The sequence below is a fragment of the Quercus lobata genome, chromosome 6 (genome assembly GCF_001633185.2).
Source record: "Quercus lobata isolate SW786 chromosome 6, ValleyOak3.0 Primary Assembly, whole genome shotgun sequence".
Lineage (NCBI taxonomy): Eukaryota > Viridiplantae > Streptophyta > Magnoliopsida > Fagales > Fagaceae > Quercus > Quercus lobata.
Window position 1 is genome coordinate 33,200,177 of NC_044909.1, and position 22,433 is coordinate 33,222,609.

Below are 22,433 nucleotides of genomic sequence, written 5' to 3' on the forward strand. Positions count from 1 at the left end.
ACTACGCCTTTCTCCATTTGACCGCTATGTCCCCTCTTCACCTGTAATTTGTAATTTTCTAATTATTTTTGTGACGAAAATTTTGCCCTCCACTTCCATCCAGATTATTATTTGTTTAATTAAAAGTTTAAAACCAAATTATAAATTTTTTTGTTATAAAAAAAAAAAAGATAATTTTTATTTTAAGGACAGATAAATTTTTTATAACATAATTTTTATGTATAAAAGGTAGGAAAAAAGTTATTACAGTATTTGTACATTATTTGAAAATATTAGCTAGCAATTGAAAATTTTTTTAGGTATTAAAAAATACTAAAATATGTGATTTAGTTTTGCCATAAGAAATAAACAAAGGTGAAAAAAAGCAATGTGATGGATCTAAATATAAATATATAATACTCTCTTATACAATATTTTTCACAATTTGTTAAAGTAATAAGTTATACTAGCCTTATCACAAGCTGCACTTATGATGAGGCTCTTTTTTATTTTTTAGTTCAATATCATAATTTGTCAATTTGAATTTGTCTATTGTTAGTAATGTTACACGGGAATTAATTTTTAAGAAGTTAAAATTTAGGATTTTAAAAATAAGTAAACTGCTGAATTTAGTGTATGCTAATTTTTAAATAAAGTGTGCGCTAATTTTTAGGACAAAAATTTATGCTATAGTTTTTTTATTTTGAATTTTGTTGAACTACAATTTTAACCCCTTTTTTTAGGAATAAAGATTATCAAATTAGATTAGGGGTATTTTTGATATTTTCTGAAACCGCTACTAACTTTCTGAATCTTCTTAATATATAGAGAAAATACATACATCATATTATATCATATTATTATATATAATAAAAATTGGGCTTAAACGCCATGGTTGCGTCACGTGGCTTCACCAAATTGCAAAAATTTTATTAAAATTTTAGATTTTTAAAGAACTAAAAAATAATAGTATATTACCAGGATTCTAATTCATTCTTATCATCAAATAAAATTATATTAACATTATTTTTTTTATTTGTTAGGATATATTTCTTAAATTAAGGGATAATATTTAACATACAAAAATTTAATTTAAATAATATCTATCATCTAATTAACATTATTTTTTTATTTGTTAAGATATATTTCTTAAATTAAGGGATAATATTTAACATACGAAAATTTAATTTAGATAATATTTATCATCTAAATTTTCAAGATTTTAATTCTACTCTAATTAAAAGTCTATTTTAAAATTTTTCTAAATTTGAATCTCATCCCACGTTTTTGTTGTTTCTATTTTCCTCAAGTTGCAACTTAAATCTTAGCTAATGCTGCACTTTGCATCCTCAAATACTAAAATAGCTAATGCCACTGAAAGTCTATATAGTCTTTGTTTTTCTCTGAGTTGTATAAAAAACGAGTCACAAGGTCAAAATTGCAATACTTCAAATTTTCTAAAATAAAGAAAGAAAGAAAGTTTGAGACAAAGGAGATTGTCACTGACAAACAATCAAAAATTTCCTAAATTTAAATCTCATCCGACTGTTCATTGTTCACGTTTTTTACTATTAAGGGATAAGAAAAATCCAAATTCTTCAAGAAGTGATTAATATAAATCTATCTTAAGAAATAGTATATATCTCAATTAATTTGATAATCTTTATCTATGCCAAAAAACAGTATATATCTCCATTAAATTTATAATTTCTACGTTGATGACATTTTAAACAAAAAAAAAAAAAAAAATCTATCAGAATAAGAAGTCTTAGAAACAGCCTCCAAAGGAACACAAGAAGTTCGACTTGAAGAAGCTTTCATACAAGGAAGAAGTCTGAGAAACAGCCTCCAAAGGAACACAAGAAGTTTGACTTGAAGAAGCTTTCATACAAGGAAAGGAATGCCAAATTGATTGAGAGATTGAATGCTTTTAACTCCATAGCTGATGATAATGAGGATGATGAGTGAAAATAATGTTGGATTCAGTGCTTAATATTTGTTGATTATCTATTTTACATTTTGTTTTTTTGTCAACGCAACTAAGAACCTAGCCGTGTTTTTTTTTTTTTTTGGCAGGTTGTCTTTCATCATCTAGATGTTTAACTAGATATGAATTTTTGCATCATTTATATATATAAAAAAATATCAACCACGTTCTCTTTCTCTCTTTTTATTTTTATTTTTATTAGCATTATATTGATTCTTCATCTCAAAGATGAGGCTTTCATTACTACTATGGATAGGTACGTATCTCATGCAAGCATATATGAACTTAAATTGCCTTTATTTTGAATCCTTTATTATTTTGCTAGATGTGATTAGGCTCAAAAGTATATGCTTCATTATTTTTCTAGATCATTTAAATACACTAAAACTAAGTTAATAGGATTTATTTTATATAATTTATCAAAAAAAATGAAATAAATTTTGTCAAGTATGATTTATTCATGTTGTTCCCTTTTTAGTTTTTATTTTTATTTTGAATATCAAAATTTATTTATGTAAAGTGTGCATAGAATTATATATCAGTTTGCAACATTAAGTCATATTTTTTTTGCTAATTATTAGTATAATTTTATATTCCCAACAAATTCTTCATTAATTTTTTATATTTTTGGTTTTAAATTGCAAAATTTTGGACCATCATTATAAAATAGGTTGTTTTTTTTCCTTGCGATTATGGAACTTATTTAACTAAAGTAGTAAAATCAAAATGGAAATGATAGCTCTTTATAGAAAAAAAAAAATTATTTTAAAGCATGGTATTAAATGGTCATAGACTCATATGCAATTTTACAATCTATATGGTTCAAAATTTTTTTTTTTTAACTTGGTTTAATTTTTTTCTTGATTTTGTTTTCTAGGTTTGTCGTAAAGGATTCCAAGCATCCTAAGAAAGGTCTGTAATCTATATGTAGAGCTTTGCAATTTTTTTTTCATTTACACATAGTGTCTCTCTTACAATTCAAACTATTCATTTTCTTTTTGTTTCTCAAATAAATTTTGTATTATATGAATTTATGTATAAAATTGTGCAAAGTACAGGAAGCAAAAATCATGATAGGTTCTATAATTAGAACAAATTAAAGGTTATTATTCTTCGAATAGTTTTATCTTTTAAAAGTGGCCAATTTTTATAATACCATGTCTAAAGATTTTAATAAAGAATAATGACGAAGAAGAATAAGGATACTCTAAAAACATAGTGTACAAATAAGTATTCAAAGATTTTCCAAAGGAAAAAAAATTCTTCTGATATTTTTTAATCATTGATATTATTTTTAACAATACTTCAAGTCACTAACAAATTAGCACTTATTTTGTTATAATAATTATTAAAATATATAATTATTTATACATATATTTTATAAGTTTTTTCATAAAACCGTGCAACGCACAAGCCGATAACTAGTATATATATATATAAGGACGCGATTTGTAACGAACCGTAACAGTGTTGGGTTCGCACGTGAAAAGGCCCAAACAATATCATTTGTAGAGCATGGGTTTGAAAGGCTAGGCCTCAGTCATCAGACGGTGGGTTTTTCGTGGTGTTCATACATGGTTTAAATCGTATTCGCCTTGGGAATTTTTCTCCTGGAGGCGGGCTGGGAGGCTCTGGTTTTTGGCCATTTTTTCCTAGCCTCTTTTCTGGATTGCTTACTTTTCCTTTTATACTAGCCTGTGTTCATTATCCTTTGTCCACGTGTAGAATCGGCATTTCAAGACTGATACTTGTCCCATCAGCCTATACCTAGAGTGGTTGAGGGTGGTTGTAAAAACTGGAGAGTATGGCTCTGTTAGGTGCAGAGTATTGAATGGCAGTAAGGACAGCTTTCCCTGGTCATCATACTTTCCAGCGTACCATTTTCTATTGACAGATATTTTAGATTTTTTCCCAAGCTGTTTCTATACCGTTTTTGCCCTTCCTTCCTGTGAGACCTCGGACATGCCGAGAACTGAATCGTCCTCGACTGTGTCCCAAGGCTATTTTGTACTTGTATTACCAATCCTGGGCTATAACCCTTCTCGGCTCGGGCTTTAGGCCCCAATGAATAAATGGACCAAGGCCACAAACTATTGGGCCCCACAATATATATATAGTGCATCAAATTTTTTTATATGTACTCATAATTGATACCATCCAATTACACAAAAAAATTTATAATACAACTCGCAAATAGGTACCCTAAGGTACTTCCAACTTCTTGAATTTAAATTTCACATCCTCAACTATTAAATTAAATATATATATATATATATATATCATCCAATTACAAATTTTACAACAACTCATGCTAATAATTATTAAAAGTTCTGTGTACCTAAACTTATTGAAGAATAAAAACTGTATGAAATGCCTTTCTTTCTAACTACAAAAGGGAATATTTTCCAATCATGTTAGTTTCAACTATATAGGCTCTTTTAGCAAGTTAAGCATCAAATAAATTAGTCTATAAAAATATATAATAATAAAAAAAAAGAAGAACAATATATATATATATATATATATATATTGTGGTGGTCAAAAACTCTTTGGCCCAACTATAAAGTTGATCTGGAAATTCTAACTGACACAATTAATTTAAAAACAAGAGGGTAATCCAACATGGGAAGACTGAACAAGTAAAATCAAGAATCTAAATGAATACGGAATACCGTTGGATTTAAAGACACAAATACACTTCTGGCAAAGTTATAAGCAAACTTTTATAAGTAAAACATTCTCGCATGACTTACACACTTCCTCTCTTTATTTTTTTCAAGTCCCCTTTACGTGTAGGGAAAGGCCCTATTTATACTCTCAGTTCACTCCCTTTTAATAGTTGATTATCATGCTAGATGTTAGAATGTGCTTGTCCCATCAAATGCCCCCTCCCCTTTTTGATGATGAAAGAGGACTTTTAGGGTGTAAAGCATCATTTAGGCTGGTCATTCACTATTTCATGTGGCTTGTATTAGGTAGGAACACCTAATTAATGCAGAAATGACTATTTACTTAGGTTGCGTGCACCTGTCCTAGATCCTCAGCTTGTATTTTGGGTAATACATTCTTCCTCGACTACCTTATCAATCATCAGTCCTCAAGTGAGGCATTACCTTGGCAATCTGAACCTCGTTGGCTTTTCTTGGCAAGAGGATCCTACCCTTTTTGGCCTTTTACCATCATTTGCGCTTTAGAGCATTTACAACAGTGGAGCTATATTTTTAGTTATTTGGCATCACAAAAAGTTATTTTATCTATTTTACCTATTCACATGCTGTAACAGTGGATCTATTTTAACTTTCAACACAACAAAATAATATAAATATCATAATAAAATAATATATCTACTACAATAAAATAATACATCCCACTAAAAAAAAAAAATCACAAATATTCTAACCAGCAATGTGAACACAAATTTTATTTATTTTTTTATTTTTTTACCTTTGAGCTACAGTGCACAACTATCTTTAGTTGTGCACCGTAGCTGAGAAGCCAAATTTTTTGGCTATAGGTCCACTGCTGCAGCTCCAAATAGTTTTTTAATGGTGCTAAAAATAACTTTTTAGCTTTTTAGCACAGCTGCTGCTGCAAGTGCTCAAAGCCTTTTTTCCACAGAATTTCGGACAGACATGACTCCTAGGATTTTCGTTCTGACTCAACTCCTTCAGCCAATGAAAAATTTCAGGAATATATATATGTTATGTTTCAATTGAGTATAAAATTTAATTGTAGTTCTCGTCCTTCCCCTCCAACTAAAATTGTTAATCTTTTAAACAACTCATTCCTTTACGTTATTTTTTATCATTGCATGATGCATCTATATTAAACCATCCTAGTTATTTTGTACAATTGTTTTTTCTTTTATTGCAAAATCTATTTAGGTTGAATTATATTTAAATTCTATAAATTAGAGTAATTTCAAATTAAAATTTAAAAATTCCTAAACATTTATCATCTCTAGACTCTCCACTATAAGATAACAAGAAGTACTAATTGAACTACACGACAGTGGTGGTTCCAAAAAATTTTTCTAGGGGGGTTCAATAGTGTTGGAGTTAGGTATAGTCCGGAGAGAAAGTTTATTTATTTATTTGTTTAACGAATAAGCAATTTTAACCGTAATACTACTGATGCAACATTTTCATAATATAATATAAGTGGCAAATTGTTAGAGGTATATAAAAAAACAATGTCAGTTATGAGTTTAGATAAAAACTAATTACAACATACCACTTAACTTTTATTGTAAATTATTGTGAAAATATTATGAGAGTAGCACTAAAATAATTATATTTAAACTTATTTCAACTGGGTTCAAACAAAATTTAAGTTTAGAGTGTTCAAATTTTTTATTTAGGGGTCAAAAAAATTATATATAATGTTTTTTTTTTTTTTTGGGCCAAGACAGGTGGTTCAAATGAACCCCCCTGGCTGGCTGTAGCACCACCCATGCTACACGACTCTTAGTGTTTCATATAAACGATAGGGCGAAGTGATTTAAACTATTATTGTCTCCAACCCCACATCACCAAGTGGATAAGACTCACAAACCAAAACCTAATTTAAACTTCAAACCATTATAAAAAAATAAAAAAAAAACCTTTTTTTTTAGAAGACAACTTAAGACTCTCAAATACTGAAATACCCACTCCCTCGTCTAGCCAAGGTCACCATAACCACGTCTCCAACTGGCCAACTCCATATATACACACAAGCACTACCGCCATAAGGCCCAACCCATCACATCACCACAAAGTCACCATTTAATCCACTTTGTCTAACCCATCACAACAAATGACTCATTGCATTGTCATCGGCATTAGCATCTAGAATTGCAAAATAGTTTATATTTTACCATTTAAAAAGTTATTTTTCTATAATAAAATATCACTTTACAATACACAAAGCATCTTATCTTTTATTTTAATATACAACACATTAAAATAATATTAGTCTCTGAGCACGCATATGAGAGGCTCTTCTAATTTTTGTATGAAGATTAATAATTTGTATTTATTATAATTTGAGATTTCTACTTTTTTCAATCATAAAAAAAAAATAAATAAATAAATAAATTAAAAACAAAACAAAAAAAAATGTGGGGTGGGTTTTGTAGATTGGAGGAGTTTTAAAACTAACAAAAGAGTGATCTTATTTTATAGGGAGTTAGAGAATAGAAATAGGAATTTAAATTAACGTAAAAGTAGAAAAGTAGAAGTTTATTCGAAGTAGAAAGACATTTTAATGTAGAAGTATAAATTTATTATTTTTGTCAATTTACTATTTTAACCCAATTTTTAAGTTTTAGATAGAGGTTTTTTTGACAGTAAAAAAAGCAATAACGAATGGTATGTTTGGTAACTATTTTTTTCCTTAATTTTATGTTTTCAAAAACAATTTTTTGTTTCCTAAGACAAAAAACTTGTTTGGTAACTATTTTTAGGTAAAAATCAAAAACTATTTTCAACTTTCATATTGTGAAGGAAACTGAAAACAGGTCTTTAGCTGTTTTTATTTTTCAATTTTCTCACACCTTAGAAAACACGCTAAAACACGCTTGGAAATAAGCCAATCAATGAACCAGCACACTGGTTCGACCCACAAGACTCACAAATTTGTTTTCCCGCGCTTCCTTTTTCCTAAATTTTGTTTTTGAAAATTGTGTTTTTCAAAACAACTAACCAAACGTGTTTTTCATTTTGAAAAAAAAAAAAAAAAAACTGTTTTTTTCTTTTTTCCTTGAGAATAAGAAAACGAAAACAATTACCAAACATGCCCTAACTTTCTTTTGCTAATTTACTATTTTAACCCCATTTTTAAATTGTTGGTTAATTAATTTATGAGTATTTTTGACAGGAAAAAAAGCAATAACTAACCTTCTGAATCCTCTTAATATATACAGATAAAACTATCTATCTGTCTTCTCTCTAATTTATTCTTTCTCTAATTTTTGTAACTGCCTCTCTGACTCTCTCTCTCTCAACCACAACACCACCAACAACAGGAGGCACCACCACACAAAAACCCATTGTTTAACCACCGCAACCACCACCAACCCAACCAAGAACAAAGCAGCAAACCCACCATTACCACGACCACTATGACACGAGAACAAAATGCAACCACTATGCCAAGAACAAAACCATTGTGGCCCAGCCACAACCACGACCCATGACCCCCCAACTTCCACTAAAAATGTCACCTTGACCACAACCCCCCAACTTCCACTAAAAATGTCACCTTGACCACAACCCACAACCTCCACGGCTCCATCACAAACCACCACACCAAAAACCCATTATTTCCGCCACAACCACAACTAACCTAGCCAAGAACAAAGCCCACCAAACCCACTATCATGACAACCATCATGACCCACGAACAAAACCACCATTACCCAGACACAACCACATGACTCCAACACACTTCCACGATTTCCACACCTCCACCACATAAGCGATCTCCATGCCTCCACCATAAACATTGTCTCCATGCCAATTTGAGAGAGAGAGAGAGAGAGGAAGAAGAGAGAGATTGAGACAAGGAGAGTGGGGAGAGAGAGAGGTTGAGATGACAAAGAGAGAGGAAAGGAGTCTGAGCAAAGAGAAGAGAGACTTGGAAGAGTGAGAGAGAGAAGTGAGTCAGGGATAGAGAGAGCAGAGAAGTAACAAAATATAACTAGCCTCTGAGCACATACGTGAGGCTCTTCTACTTTTTAGGTAAAGATTAACAATTTGCATTTATTATAATTTGAGATTTCTACTTTTTCCAATCACACACACACATACACACACACAAAACCTAAGGGTGTAATGAACCAATACAAATACATTGTGATGAAGTAAAAATAAAAAAACGTGGGGTGAGTTTTGTAGATTGGAGGAGTTTTAAAACTAACAAAAGAGTAATCTTATTTTGTAGGGAGTTAGTGAGTAGAAGTAGGATTTTTTTTTTTTGAGAATCGAGTAGAAGTAGGAATAGGAATTTAAATCAACGTAAAAGTAGGAGTTTATTAGAAGCAGGAAGACATTTTAACATAGAAGTAAAAATTTATTATTTTTGTCAATTTACTATTTTAACCTAGTTTTTAAGTTTTAGGTAGAGGTATTTTTTACAGTAAAAAAAGCAATAACTAACTTTTTTTTTTCCAATTTACTATTTTAACCCTATTTTTAAGTTGTTGGTTAATTAATTTAGGGGTATTTTTTACAGGAAAAAAAAGTAATAACAAACTTTCTGAATCCTCTTAATATATACAGATAACAATGAATTTACAACTTGCCATAGTATCTTCTAAAAGTACCATCTTACTATAGCTAAGTTGCAATTTTTTTTTTAGAAATAGCAATTGGTATAGTGCTTGTTTTTGTTGGTTTGATGGTAAAAAATAGCAACTTGAGGGGTTTTCGACCCCCAATGCTAAGAGCATCAGCACTGGGAAATGCAAATACCAAATGTAAGGAGAATTTGCCATTTCAAGCCCCAAAGTGCTCAGCATCAGGGAATGCAAAACCCAAGTATTGCAAATTTTGTTCAATATTGCTACAGTGCAATTCTACCTTTAGAATTGCACTATAGCACAATTCTAAAGCTAAATATTAGTTTTTTATTCCATCAGTTCTCTCTCTCCTTTAGTCCTCTCTCCCTCGCTCCCACTCTCTCTCTCTCTGTCTCCCACTTCTTACAAAGTCCCTCTTTCTCTCATCTCACATCTCTTTTTCTCGTTCAAGGCTTGCACTGGAGCTGGGTTGGGTTCGTGGTTTGATTTGGACATGGTGATGGGTTAGGATTGGTTGATGGTGGGTTTGGATCGGCATGGATCGGCGGGCTAGGTTTGCTAGAGATGGCTTTGATGGGTTTGACAAAGGTTTGAATCAGAGAGGGTGGGTTGCTATGTCATGCTTGGTCGGCGAGTTATAGGTTCTGCGTTTCGGTCAGCGTGGTTTTTTTTTTTTAATATGGGTTTTTGTTCCAGTGGGATTTTGGTGGGCAATGGGCAGTGGTGGTGTGGTGGGCATGTTGGAGGTGCGGTGGTGGTGATTGGGTAGTGGAGGTGCCGTGATAGAGGTTGAGGGAAGGTGGAGGAGAAAATTGGAAAAAAATTAAAAAAGAAAAATATATTTTATTGTGTAGATATATTATTTTAATGAGTAGAATAGGAAAATAAAAGTTGGGATATTGGAGGTATTGTAAAATGGTATGGTATAATGATAAAGTGGCTTTTTGGGATGGTAAAATAGAATAGAATTGGAATTCCGGGATGTTGATGCTCTAATGCTCTAATAATTGACAATTGGGTTGACCATTTTCATAGTCACAACCTCCTAAAACATTGTAATGAACAAATTGTCTCACTTGCTCAAAATACAAAAGAAAAAAAAAACAACAACACAAAATGTCTCGCTATCACCTCTAACCATCAAAAGCTACACATCATTTTTTTTTTACTTTCGTGTGGGTAAATAGTGCAATGAGCAATATCAACATACAATATTAATTGAAACAATTTAGAAACCTATAAGGTTTTACTATTAAACTTTTTAGAGTTCTTGATTTGTTTTGAAATCACCCAAAACTACAAAGCTATTATTTTGTTATCATCCCTTTGTATTTTATTTATGTCTCAAGTGAATATGAATTTTAGTTGAGGATCTTGAGGTTTCATTTCTTCCCCCAACTAAATTTTAATCCTTTAGAGAAACCATTTCCTTGCATTATTTTTTAGCCTTTTGCCATTGCAGGGTTCATCTATATTAACATATCACACATATTGTGTACAATTGCATTTTTATATGTAAAATTTATTTAAGATAAAACTATATCTTAGACTTTATAATTTAGATTGGTTTCAAATTAAATTGTAAACTTTAAAACATTTGAATTGAAATGAACTTCTTAAAGTTAAAATACTTTTAATTTCCTCTCTCCATCTATTTTTTCATCGCATTGTTCACCAAACACTTGTGAAACTTACAACAATGTCATTTTAGTATGTTATAAATCAAAGGAAAACACCTCCCAACCCTTAGCAACCCAAAAACACCAATAATCTCATACCCAAATCAAATCACTATAACCCACAGCTCTAACGGCAAACCAACCCCACACCAAATAAGAAAAATGATAAACTCTACCTACATTAAAAACCAATTAATGTCTTCACATGATAATAAAAAACAATAATCTTGAAACAGACATCCAAAGTTGAATTCTATCATAAATATAAATAATTATTAGCCAACTCAAATGTCACCCCACTTTAAATGGAAACCTAACACAAGCTTATGTAAAAAGGATAGAAAGAAAGACAAAAAGCACCGCATCATGGCCTAAAGGTGCAATAAATTACGTAGCCACAAAAACACCAACTAATCCACTAGTTTGACCCATCGCCGCAAAGGACTCAATCCCCAAACCCAACTAGTTCAATTGATATAGACAAGCATATGGTCTTTGAGAATTATGTTCTGAAAGTTGTATATGGAGAACCTTAAATTTATCATGCTAGTGAATAGAAGTTGGAAATATAAAAAACACTAGCAAAGTGTGATTATAGTAATGTCCAAGTTTACAGTTGCTAGTAAAAAAAAGAGAAAGAAAAACAGACATGTCATAATGACAAAGAGAGAGGAAGGGAGTCTGAGCAGAGAGAAGAGAGACTTGGAAGAGTGAGAGAGAGAGAAGTGAGTCAGGGATAGAGAGAGTAGAGAAGTAACAAAATATAACTAGCCTCTGAGCACACGCATGAGGCTCTTCTACTTTTTAGGTAAAGATTAATAATTTGCATTTATTATAATTTGAGATTTCTATTTTTTCCAATCACACACACACACACACAAAAAACCTAATGGTGTAATGAACCAATACAAATACATTGTGATGAAGTAAAAATAAAAAAAAAATAAAAATATGTGGGGTGAGTTTTGTAGATTGGAGGAGTTTTAAAACTAACAAAAGAGTAATCATATTTTGTAGGGAGTTAGTGAGTAGAAGTAGGATTTTTTTTTTTTTTTTTTGAGAATCGAGTAGAAGTAGGAATAGGAATTTAAATCAACATAAAAGTAGGAGTTTATTAGAAACAGGAAGGCATTTTAACGTAAAAGTAGGAATTTATTATTTTTGTCAATTTACTATTTTAACTTAGTTTTTAAGTTTTAGGTAGAGGTATTTTTTATAGTATAAAAAGCAATAACTAACTTTCTTTTTCCAATTTACTATTTTAACCCTATTTTTAAGTTGTTGGTTAATTAATTTAGGGGTATTTTTTACAGGAAAAAAAAGTAATAACTAACTTTCTGAATCTTCTTAATATATACAGATAACAATGAATTTACAACTTGCCATAGTATCTCCTAAAAGTACCATCTTACTATAGCTAAGTTGCAATTTTTTTTTTTAGAAATAGCAATTGGTATAATGCTTGTTTTCGTTGGTTTGATGGTAAAAAATAGCAACTTGGGGGGTTTTCAACCCCCAATGCTAAGAGCATCAGCACTGGGAAATGCAAATACCAAATGTAAGGAGAATTTGCCATTTCAAGCCCCAAAGTGCTCAGCATCAGGGAATGCAAAACCCAAGTATTGCAAATTTTGTTCAATATTGCTACAGTGCAATTTTACCTTTAGAATTGCACTGTAGCACAATTCTAAAGCTAAATATTAGTTTTTTATTCCATCAGTTCTCTCTCTCCTTCAGTCCTCTCTCCCTCGTTCCCACTCTCTCTCTCTCTGTCTCCCACTCCTTGCAAAGTCCCTCTTTCGCTCATCTCACATCTCTCTTTCTCGTTCAAGGCTTGCACTGGAGTTGGGTTGGGTTCGTGGTTTGATTTGGGCATGGTGGTGGGTTGGGATCGGTTGATGGTGGGTTTGGATCGGCGGGCTCGGTTTGCTAGAGATGGCTCCGATGGGTTTGACAAAGGTTTGAATCAGAGAGTTCTAGGTTCTGTGTTTTGGTCAGCGTGGTTTTTTTTTTTTTTTTTTAATATGGGTTTTTGTTCCGGTGGGATTTTGGTGGGCAATGGGCAGTGGTGGCGTGGTGGGCATGCTGGAGGCGTGGTGGTGGTGATTGGGTAGTGGAGGTGCGGTGATAGAGGTTGAGGGAAGGTGGAGGAGAAAATTGGAAAAAAATTAAAAAGGAAAAATATATTTTATTGTGTAAATATATTATTTTAATGAGTAGAATAGGAAAATAAAAGTTGGGATGTTGGAGGTATTGTAAAATGGTATGATATAATGATAAAGTGGCTTTTTGGGATGGTAAAATAAAATAGAATTGGAATTTCGGGATGTTGATGCTCTAATGCTCTAATAATCAACAATTGGGTTGACCATTTTCATAATCACAACCTCCTAAAACATCGTAATGAACAAATTGTCTCACTTGCTCAAAATACAAAAGAAAAAAAATAACAACAACACAAAATGTCTCGCTATCACCTCTAACCATCAAAAGCTACACATCATTTTTTTTACTTTCGTGTGGGTAAATAGTGCAATGAGCAATATCAACATACAATATTAATTGAAACAATTTAAAAACCTATAAGGTTTTACTATTAAACTTTTTAGAGTTCTTGATTTGTTTTGAAATCACCCAAAACTACAAAGCTATTATTTTGTTATCATCCCTTTGTATTTTATTTATGTCTCAAGTGAATATGAATTTTAGTTGAGGATCTTGAGGTTTCATTTCTTCCCTCCAACTAAATTTTTAATCCTTTAGAGAAACCATTTCCTTGCATTATTTTTTAGCCTTTTGCCATTGCAGGGTTCATCTATATTAACATATCACACATATTTTGTACAATTGCATTTTTATATGTAAAATTTATTTAAGATAAAACTATATCTTAGACTTTATAATTTAGATCGGTTTCAAATTAAATTGTAAACTTTAAAACATTTGAATTGAAATGAACTTCTTAAAGTTAAAATACTTTTAATTTCCTCTCTCCATCTATTTTTTCATCACATTGTTCACCAAACACTTGTGAAACTTACAACAATGTCATTTTTGTATGTTATAAATCAAAGGAAAACACCTCCCAACCCTTAGCAACCCAAAACCACCAATAATCTCATACCCAGATCAAATCACTATAACCCACAACTCTAACGGCAAACCAACCCCACACCAAATAAGAAAAATGATAAACTCTACCTACATTAAAAACCAATTAATGTATTCACATGATAATAAAAAACAATAATCTTGAAACAGACATCCAAAGTTGAATTCTATCATAAATATAAAAAATTATTAGCCAACTCAAATGTCACCCCACTTTAAATGGAAACCTAACACAAGCTTATGTAAAAAGGATAGAAAGAAAGACAAAAAGCACCGCATCATGGCCTAAAGGTGCAATAAATTACGTAGCCACAAAAACACCAACTAATCCACTAGTTTGACCCATCGGCGCAAAGGACTCAATCCCCAAACCCAACTAGTTCAATTGATATAGACAAGCATATGGTGTTTGAGAATTATGTTCTGAAAGTTGTATATGGAGAACCTTAAATTTATCATGCTAGTGAATAGAAGTTGGAAATTATAGCTAACAGGCTAAATCTAGAGAGATAAAAAACACTAGCAAAGTGTGATTATAGTAATGCCCAAGTTTACAGTTGCTAGTCAAAAAAAGAGAAAGAAAAACAGACATGTCATAATGTCTGAGCCCGGGTTCGAACCGGGGACCTCTAGTGTGTGAGACTAGCGTGATAACCGACTACACCACCCAGACATGTTTGTCATAGAAATTAAAGTTTATATCTTTGTTACTTTATTTGGAATTACACAACAAGCAAAGTGAAACCCTAAAAGCACGAAATTGCACGATTTCCCTCCAATCCGATCCAATCCAAAAGGCTTGCGCGGTCAATTGTGTAACCATAGAAGCTGCTACTCAACAGTCTAAACCCTAACCCAAACCCCCATTCACTTCTCTCTTCTCTGTGCGTCTCTCTCTCTCTCTCTCTCAAATGGCGAAGACTACCAAAACCAAGAAACGAAAGCTCGTCAAGAAATTCCACAAAGACGAACCACAACAAATCAACAAAAAGCTCAAATCCAAAAAGACCGAAAAGCCCCCTCCACCACAAAGCGATTCCGGCTCCGATTCCGATTCTGATTCCGGTTCCGGCTCGGACTCCTTCACGAAACTCCTCGAACCCTACACCAAAGACCAACTCATCGATCTCATATCCACCATAGCTCTCAAGGTCCCTCCCCTCTCTCAACACATCCGCCACGTGGCAGACCGAGACGTCTCGCACCGAAAAATCTTCATCCACGGCCTCGGCTGGGACACCTCGCGCCAAGCCGTACTCTCCGCCTTCGAATCCTTCGGCGATATAGAGGATTGCAACGTCGTCACAGACAAGGCCACCGGAAAAGCCAAAGGATACGGCTTCGTTTTGTTCACAACTCGAAAATCAGCACTGAAAGCACTCCAAAACCCTAAGAAGAAGATCGGTAACCGCTTCGCTTCTTGCCAGTTAGCCTCCGTGGGCCCGGGGGTCACTCAGGCCCAAACCCAGGCCCAAGAAGCATTGTCGCGTCGGATTTATGTGAGCAATGTACCGTTCGATACCGATTCCGAGAAATTGAGGCAGTTCTTCTCCAAATTCGGCGAGATCGAGACCGGACCGATCGGATTCGACTCCACCACCGGGAGATCCAGAGGATTCGCTCTCTTCGTGTACAAAACCGAGGCCGGTGCGAAGAAAGTTCTAGAGGATCCGCACAAGTCATTCGAAGGACACAGATTGAATTGCTCGAAAGCAACGGAACCGAAGGCCAAGAAAAATCCGGTACAGCCGGTGGTGCAGACTCAGCCTCCTCCGCCGCAACCGATGCAGCAACAACAACAACAACTACAACTACAGCAACAGCAACAACAACAACAACCGCCACCACCGCAGGGTTCGGTTTTAGCGGCGGTTGCTGCGGCGCAAAATATGGCGATGTTTGGACATCATCCGAGTTTGAATCCAATGTATGGCGGGTTCATTGCGAATCCTGGAGCTGCAATTTTGGCCAACCAGGCCCAGTCGGTGCTCGGGGCTTATGGCGGAGCAGGTCCGGGTTTACAGGCGATGTACCCGAATACACAGATGGGCCCACATATGGGGCAGCCGAATACCAGTAGAGCCCAGGGTCCTAGTGGGTACCCATCATATATGTGGTATGAAATATCTCCATTAAATTTCTTAATTCTTGATTTTGCATTTTATGCATTTTTGGTTTTAATTTTTGCTAATTTTATAGTAATTATAACGAAATTGGTAGTAGTAAACTTTGTGTCTAGTGATGAAAAAGTTGTTCATTCATTTGGGTTGTCGTACTCACCATGTCATGTTATAAAATTTTCAGAAATTGCTAGTGTCTGCTTCTAATAGTTACTAACTAAGAAAAGTGAAGTTTTAAAAAAACGTACATAAGCTATCAGTGAAAATAAGTTCGTATTTTGAGCTAGAACAAAAATAAGATAGTTATAACTTGTTGTCTTTGCTTTTGATTTAAAGTTATCATTGTTGATAGTGATAAACTTTGTAGAATGTATAGTATTGGTTTGCCATCATAATTTTCTACACTAGTAGCTGAATTAGAATCTAATTTCCTGTTTAATTATATAACCCTATGAAGAGAACTGGCTTGTGTAACTTGAAGATGTTTATTCTGCACTAATGCTTTTTAACCCACTACATGAAGAGAACGGCTTGTTTCTCTTTTTAGTGTTTGTATTTGGATGAGTTTATTTTGTTTAAAAAAGAAGTTTTAAGCTGTAACTATTACCTAAGAGAAGTGAGGTTTTAAAAAACTGTATGTAAGCTAATGGTGAAAATGAGCTGGTATTTTAAGCTAAAACAAACGATAATATAGTTGTAATTTGTTTCCTCACTGTTGATTTAAAGTTGGCAGGTGTGATAATGTGTGAGGTGTTATTATATGTGAAATTTAAGAAAATATGACTTTTTCGATTACATGAAATCACCCCACCATTTCTCTTCTTGCTTTATTCTTAAGTTTCTAATAATACAATCATTCTTGTACTTGGCGTTGCTCTTTCTCTTTCCTTGTGTGTCATGTATTTGAATTTTATCTGTTATGGCCTTATTGTGATCATGAGCTTTTTATTATTTCCTTTTTCTCCTTACGTTAATTCCCTTACTGGTGGTGCTATGATATTATATATATTTGAACATTTGATTTATTTTTTGCTTTGTTCGGAATCCTGTATGCTGTCCAAACATTTGTTATTATGAGCCTTTGTTAGAAAAAGCTGGCGTGATTCCAAATGCTAGCTTTTGTTATTGATTAATTTTATTACCTTCATTTTTGTGATGAATAATTTTATTACGTACATCAGTGTAACCAAAAAGCTAATGCTATCTCTACATTTGTGTAACCAAAAAGGTAATGCTGTCTCTACATTAGTGATGAAGAAGATTAATTTGTTCAAAATTTACTGTTCACAAAACTTCTTTAGTGCTGTGAGGGACATGAGTTTATTTGAATTTATCAACTTCATATATGATTTGAAAATGAAATGGAAATGCTTAAGTCGAGTAGATGATTGGTTTAGGCAGTATCCCTTCTCCCTCCTTTTGTGATTCTTTTGAGATCCTTTAATTTTCATATAATAAGCCCTTTTATATTGTTTTCTACTTATGGTGATCTCTCCATAAGAGGATAGAAATTGTAGTTAATTTTTTGATAAAATTTTCAAAATGTATTTTATTCACTCGTAGTCATAAATGTACTTTGAAGATTTGTATCTAAATTTCAGGGCCTTCTCTAAAATATTTTCATATTTTTTATTCCTTCAAAATAGAGTATACATGTCAATATCAGCAGTTGTACCCATTGATTTTCTGTAATAGAACCTCACTCTTTTATTTTTTTCTCTATTGTTTCTAACTTCTAAGATATTTGGTGAATGACCCTGACCAGCAACCAACCTCATTTTCCTTTTGATGGTTTGCTGTAAACCATAAGAAAGTTCTACTTATTGTAAATTATCCAGTCAGAGCTAATTCTGGTGGGTAATTGTGAGAGAGTTCTCTTGAATACATGTTTTTAACTTTTTGGCATTATTACCCTTTTCTTGCTCCTTTCTCCTCTATTTTTTGTTTGGTGCGTCTTTAATCTCTCTGCAGGTTCTGATATTTTATTCCATATTTAAAAGCTTTAATGTTTAGAAATTTTACTAAACAATTTAGGGAGGCCATTTATTGTTTTTCATTGTTACTGCCCTCACATGCTTGGGCTCCATATTGCAGATGAAGTGCAGCTGAACTTGAGGATTGATGTTCTAAGAGCTTGTTCTGGGTCCGTCATCCGTTGTGGAAGTTTTACTTGTAGGGAAAACTTTTGAAGTTTTATTCAACATTTAGTGTTTCATATTAAATATTTATCCAAACTTTACTGGTGATTGGTAGACTTTTTTTTTTCTTCATCTTCTTCTCTGTCTTACTTTGTTTTAACCTCCTTGTAATAATCAGCTATTTTTAATGTATTTCTTTCAAGGCATTTTGATTTCTTTATTATTTCTTGCACACGTGTTTGTTTTCTCCCACTTCTTTTCATGATATTTGCTAAAAAGTTTTCTTTTTTGAATTTCTGTCCTAGGCGTCTAGAATATAACATATTGCTTATTGGTTGTGGGTGAAGAATTTGATTTGCAATGTGGTATTTTATGTCAATTTTTTAAAGATTTTTTTATGTTGCAAGATCTACTAAGGATTATTTTCTCTTTGGACTGGGCTATGGGAGGTTATTTTCAATTTATCAGGCCCCCTTATGCTCCTGTGGTCAGTTTTTATGAGAATTCACTTCTGATAAGTGTCCAAGAAATCTATTTAATTTTAGGATTCATTATTTTCTTTAGTATTTACTAAAATGATGCTTAAAGCATATTTTTTTTCTCTAACCCCAAAGGCAACGCAGTCAGTTGGGAAATACGCCTCATGAAGTGGAAATTATTAGTTCAAATCTCCCCTTCCCCTGCTCCTTGGGGCCAAAATTTACTTATATTAAGAAGAAGGATATTTTTCTTTTTATTATACATAGGCTGTTAAATATTTTACACTTTCATCCTATTATTGATTTTAGTTTGTGATACTTAAGTGTTATTGGGTCCATTATCTAGTTATGGATGCCTACTTTTACGAAAGCAGAAGGCTGCCTCTGAAGTTCTAATTGTTACTTGGTGAAGGCATAATGGTAGCATCATAATGCCCACTTTTATGCCCACTTTTGGTTTGCTGTTTTTCTGAATCCTTATTATACTCCCTGTGTGCCTTGGTCTCCTGTATTGTTTTCTTTTTTCAATGAAGTAATATCACTTATTCAAAAAAAAAGGGGGCATAATGGCAGCATCTTTGTCATATTTACAAGATCTTAATGAGGTTTTATGATACCCATGAGTGAGCTAGGATTTATTAAGCTTTGGGTTTATCCATTTGAAGGTACAATATAGTGTTGCATTATAATGAATTGGTTGTTTGTAACATGTTCATAAATTCAACATTATTTGGGCTCTTTCAAAGGTACTAAAGATCAGGGGATTGATAAAATTTTTCTGAGGCATTTATATTTAGTAGTAGTTACAGTAATTTTAAGTGGAATTGTTTCGTCTTCTTTTATGCTTTCTAGCTACTTTTCATGAGAAAAAAATTTAACATTTTGTATAGTGTATACAAAAGTAGAAAATATTGGAGGTAAATCATGGCAACAGAAAGTGAAAACATACATATTCTTTAACAAATCATTGGCATGGGAATGAATGTCAAGGCTCGCAGATATGATTTCTCGTGTGTTGTTGTTACTTGTCAACAATTTAGAGCTCTTGGTATATTTGTTATTCCATAATAGGTAAACTATAAATGTTTGAGGGATCCTGTGATCTTCATTGGATATAATTTGCTAGAATTTTTTTTTTTTTTTTTAATTTTATTATAAAATTTTTGAAGCTATTCTTGTATATTGGTCCTCTGCCTAGACACATTGATGATGAATATGATGGATACAATGAGTTCGTTGTGAACTTCATAGGAAGGAAACTATACGAATGGCTCTTTTTTTGGTTGGGGGGTGGCAGGGTTGATGATAATCCCATGTTATGAGTTATAGTGGCAACAATTGTGATCGTTTATTCTGATTTAACAGTTGGCATCACTAGATTCCTTATTATATCTGCTAAAGGCTAAAAAGCTTTTTGTTCTGGGGATAAATTAGAGGAGATCCTTAATAGTGGATGATGTATCATGCAGCTTGTTTCCTTTTTCTCACCTAATCCTTAAAAAAATAAAATGGAAATGTAGCAGAAACCTTGAAAATAGCCTTATTTAGGTATTAAGGGGCATACGGAACCTCATTAAATTATAAAGTTGGAGCTTATGAATCATTCATTGAGTTTGACTTATTGGAAGTTTTGAACTTTACGTAGAAAGCTGGCACTATTAGAAGCTGGCACTATTAGAGCATCCGTAGCATATGTTTCAAAAATTATACCATTTTATTACATTAAATGCCTACTTTATTATTTTACCACATCATTTTACAACATCCTATTTATCAGATGTTTTATAATTCAATTTTATACATTAAAATAATATTTACTACACATTAAAATAATATTTACTACTCATCAACACAATAAACAAACAACAAATGATATATCACATATCTTTCGTACCGTGGCAAATTTGTCACGGTATTGTTCAATGTTGCAAAAAAAAAAACAATATCTCACATCTACTAAATAGGCTAAAATTAGGTTTGGTGTGGGATATGTGCCAAATATTTAGCATTTAGCACATATCCCACATCTAGTGTGGGTGCTCTAAGTGTGGCAAGATGTCTGATGTGTAGCGTTTAAAGTCAATAATGCTACTTACACATTTACGATTTTTTTTTTTTTTCTATTTTTTTAGCTGAAACGTACACAATTTTTTTTATAACCTATTGAGGTGGCAATTATAGATTAGTGTAACATTGGGACTACCATCAACTAAAAAAATATTTGTGAAATTTGTTATGCTATATCAAAGTTGAATTTTAAGGCCCATTGTCCTGGTATCCCCCACCCTCCCAAAAAAAAAAAAACTTTTTGTACCCAAAAAGATAAGGGAAGGAAAGGAAAGGTAATTGAGTAAGATGATAAGTGTGAATGTGAGTAATGGGCACATCTTATATATATTGTTGTAGAATTAACTTACTAAAATAGAGTGCAATAAATTTCTTTATGATGCCCTAGGCCTAGATGGAGTAAAAACACCGTGCTTATGGGTGCTCAATCTGCTTTTGGGGTGAGCCGGGCTTGGGATTTAGGATTTGGGTCAGAAGTTGGAATTTATTCAGTTTGGGGGAAAATTACAATAGGACTTTGATAAAAACAATTAGCAATTGATAATTACGTTCTTGTCAAAGAACAAATACGAATTAAAAAAAAAAAAGGGCTTATTTTGGTAGAGAAATGTTACCAATCACCTTACTGAAATTTCAAAAAGAAAACACATGAATTTGTTTCAGCGTTCCTTTAATGAACCCAAATCAAACTTTAGATAACCTTTACACATAAATAGAGGAAAAAAATATTTTTACCTGAAGGAAGATCCTGAAATAGAGGGAATCTCAGATTCCAAATAATTATCACAATTTTTTTTAATAATAAATAAAAATAACTGCCAAACGAATGTAGGAAAAAAAAAACATAACAAAAATGACAGCTTTAAATAATTAAAAAAAGAAAAACCTAAATGTCTATATATGATGGAGATTAGTGACTTTGAAAACAATATTTTGAATCATTTTTATGTATGATATGCAGATTTATTAGTTTTTATAATTGTGCCAGAAATTTTGTAGCTTCATTGGCTGGCATTTTTGTGTGTTTCCAACGGATAGTTCAAGGTTCAATTTTCTCCTTCATGTTGTAACTATAGAATTAAAAAATAAAAATTAAAAATTTATGATCAAATTAGTTGACAATTGATAGGCTATTAACTCCAAGGTGTAGGAAGTTGCCTGGGCGGCCAATTCGGTAAAAAATGAATAATGTAGTCGTCTGTTTAGTATTCAATCCCAATGAATAAAATTGGGATCTATTTTTGTTTTACTTAGTTTAGTTAATAAATTAGAAGTGACTCCTAAACGAACTTGCTCAATTGCTTCCTCATTAAGCTGTTGATGAACAGGTAAACCCTTTACTATTTCTATAGTACCCTTATTGCATTTCCCCCCTTTTTAAGTTGGGTTTTTGATAATGTGAGGAAAAAATAAATTTACTTTGTGGCATCTAGATATTTCTACAAGGGATTTACTAACGTGTGCCTTTAGGACATACATTAGTAAACTATATTAAGAAACTTTTTTATGGAAAAACAAAAATGTAATTCATTGTTTTAACAGTTTTTTTCAATTTTCTATAAAACTTTCTCAAAATAGATGGTTAAGGTAT

The 22,433-nt window shown here is 32.5% G+C and overlaps 1 protein-coding gene and 1 non-coding gene across 2 annotated transcripts; one reads left to right on the top strand and one right to left on the bottom strand.

The window, feature by feature from the left end:
• Positions 1–14,637: 14,637 nt before the first annotated feature.
• Positions 14,638–14,711, bottom strand: TRNAV-CAC. The gene has a single exon. It is a non-coding gene; the product is annotated as a tRNA-Val (tRNA).
• Positions 14,712–14,795: 84 nt separating this feature from the next.
• Positions 14,796–18,526, top strand: LOC115994858 (UBP1-associated protein 2B-like). Its single transcript, XM_031119159.1, has 2 exons — positions 14,796–16,154; positions 18,253–18,526. Coding segments are annotated over exons 1-2 (1,206 nt in total). The 5' UTR covers positions 14,796–14,949; the 3' UTR covers positions 18,254–18,526.
• The last annotated feature ends 3,907 nt before the right edge of the window (positions 18,527–22,433 follow it).

Excerpts from the sequence above, each read along its gene's own strand:
- LOC115994858 (XM_031119159.1), top strand. The coding sequence starts at position 14,950 with ATGGCGAAGACTACCAAAACCAAGAAACGAAAGCTCGTCAAGAAATTC.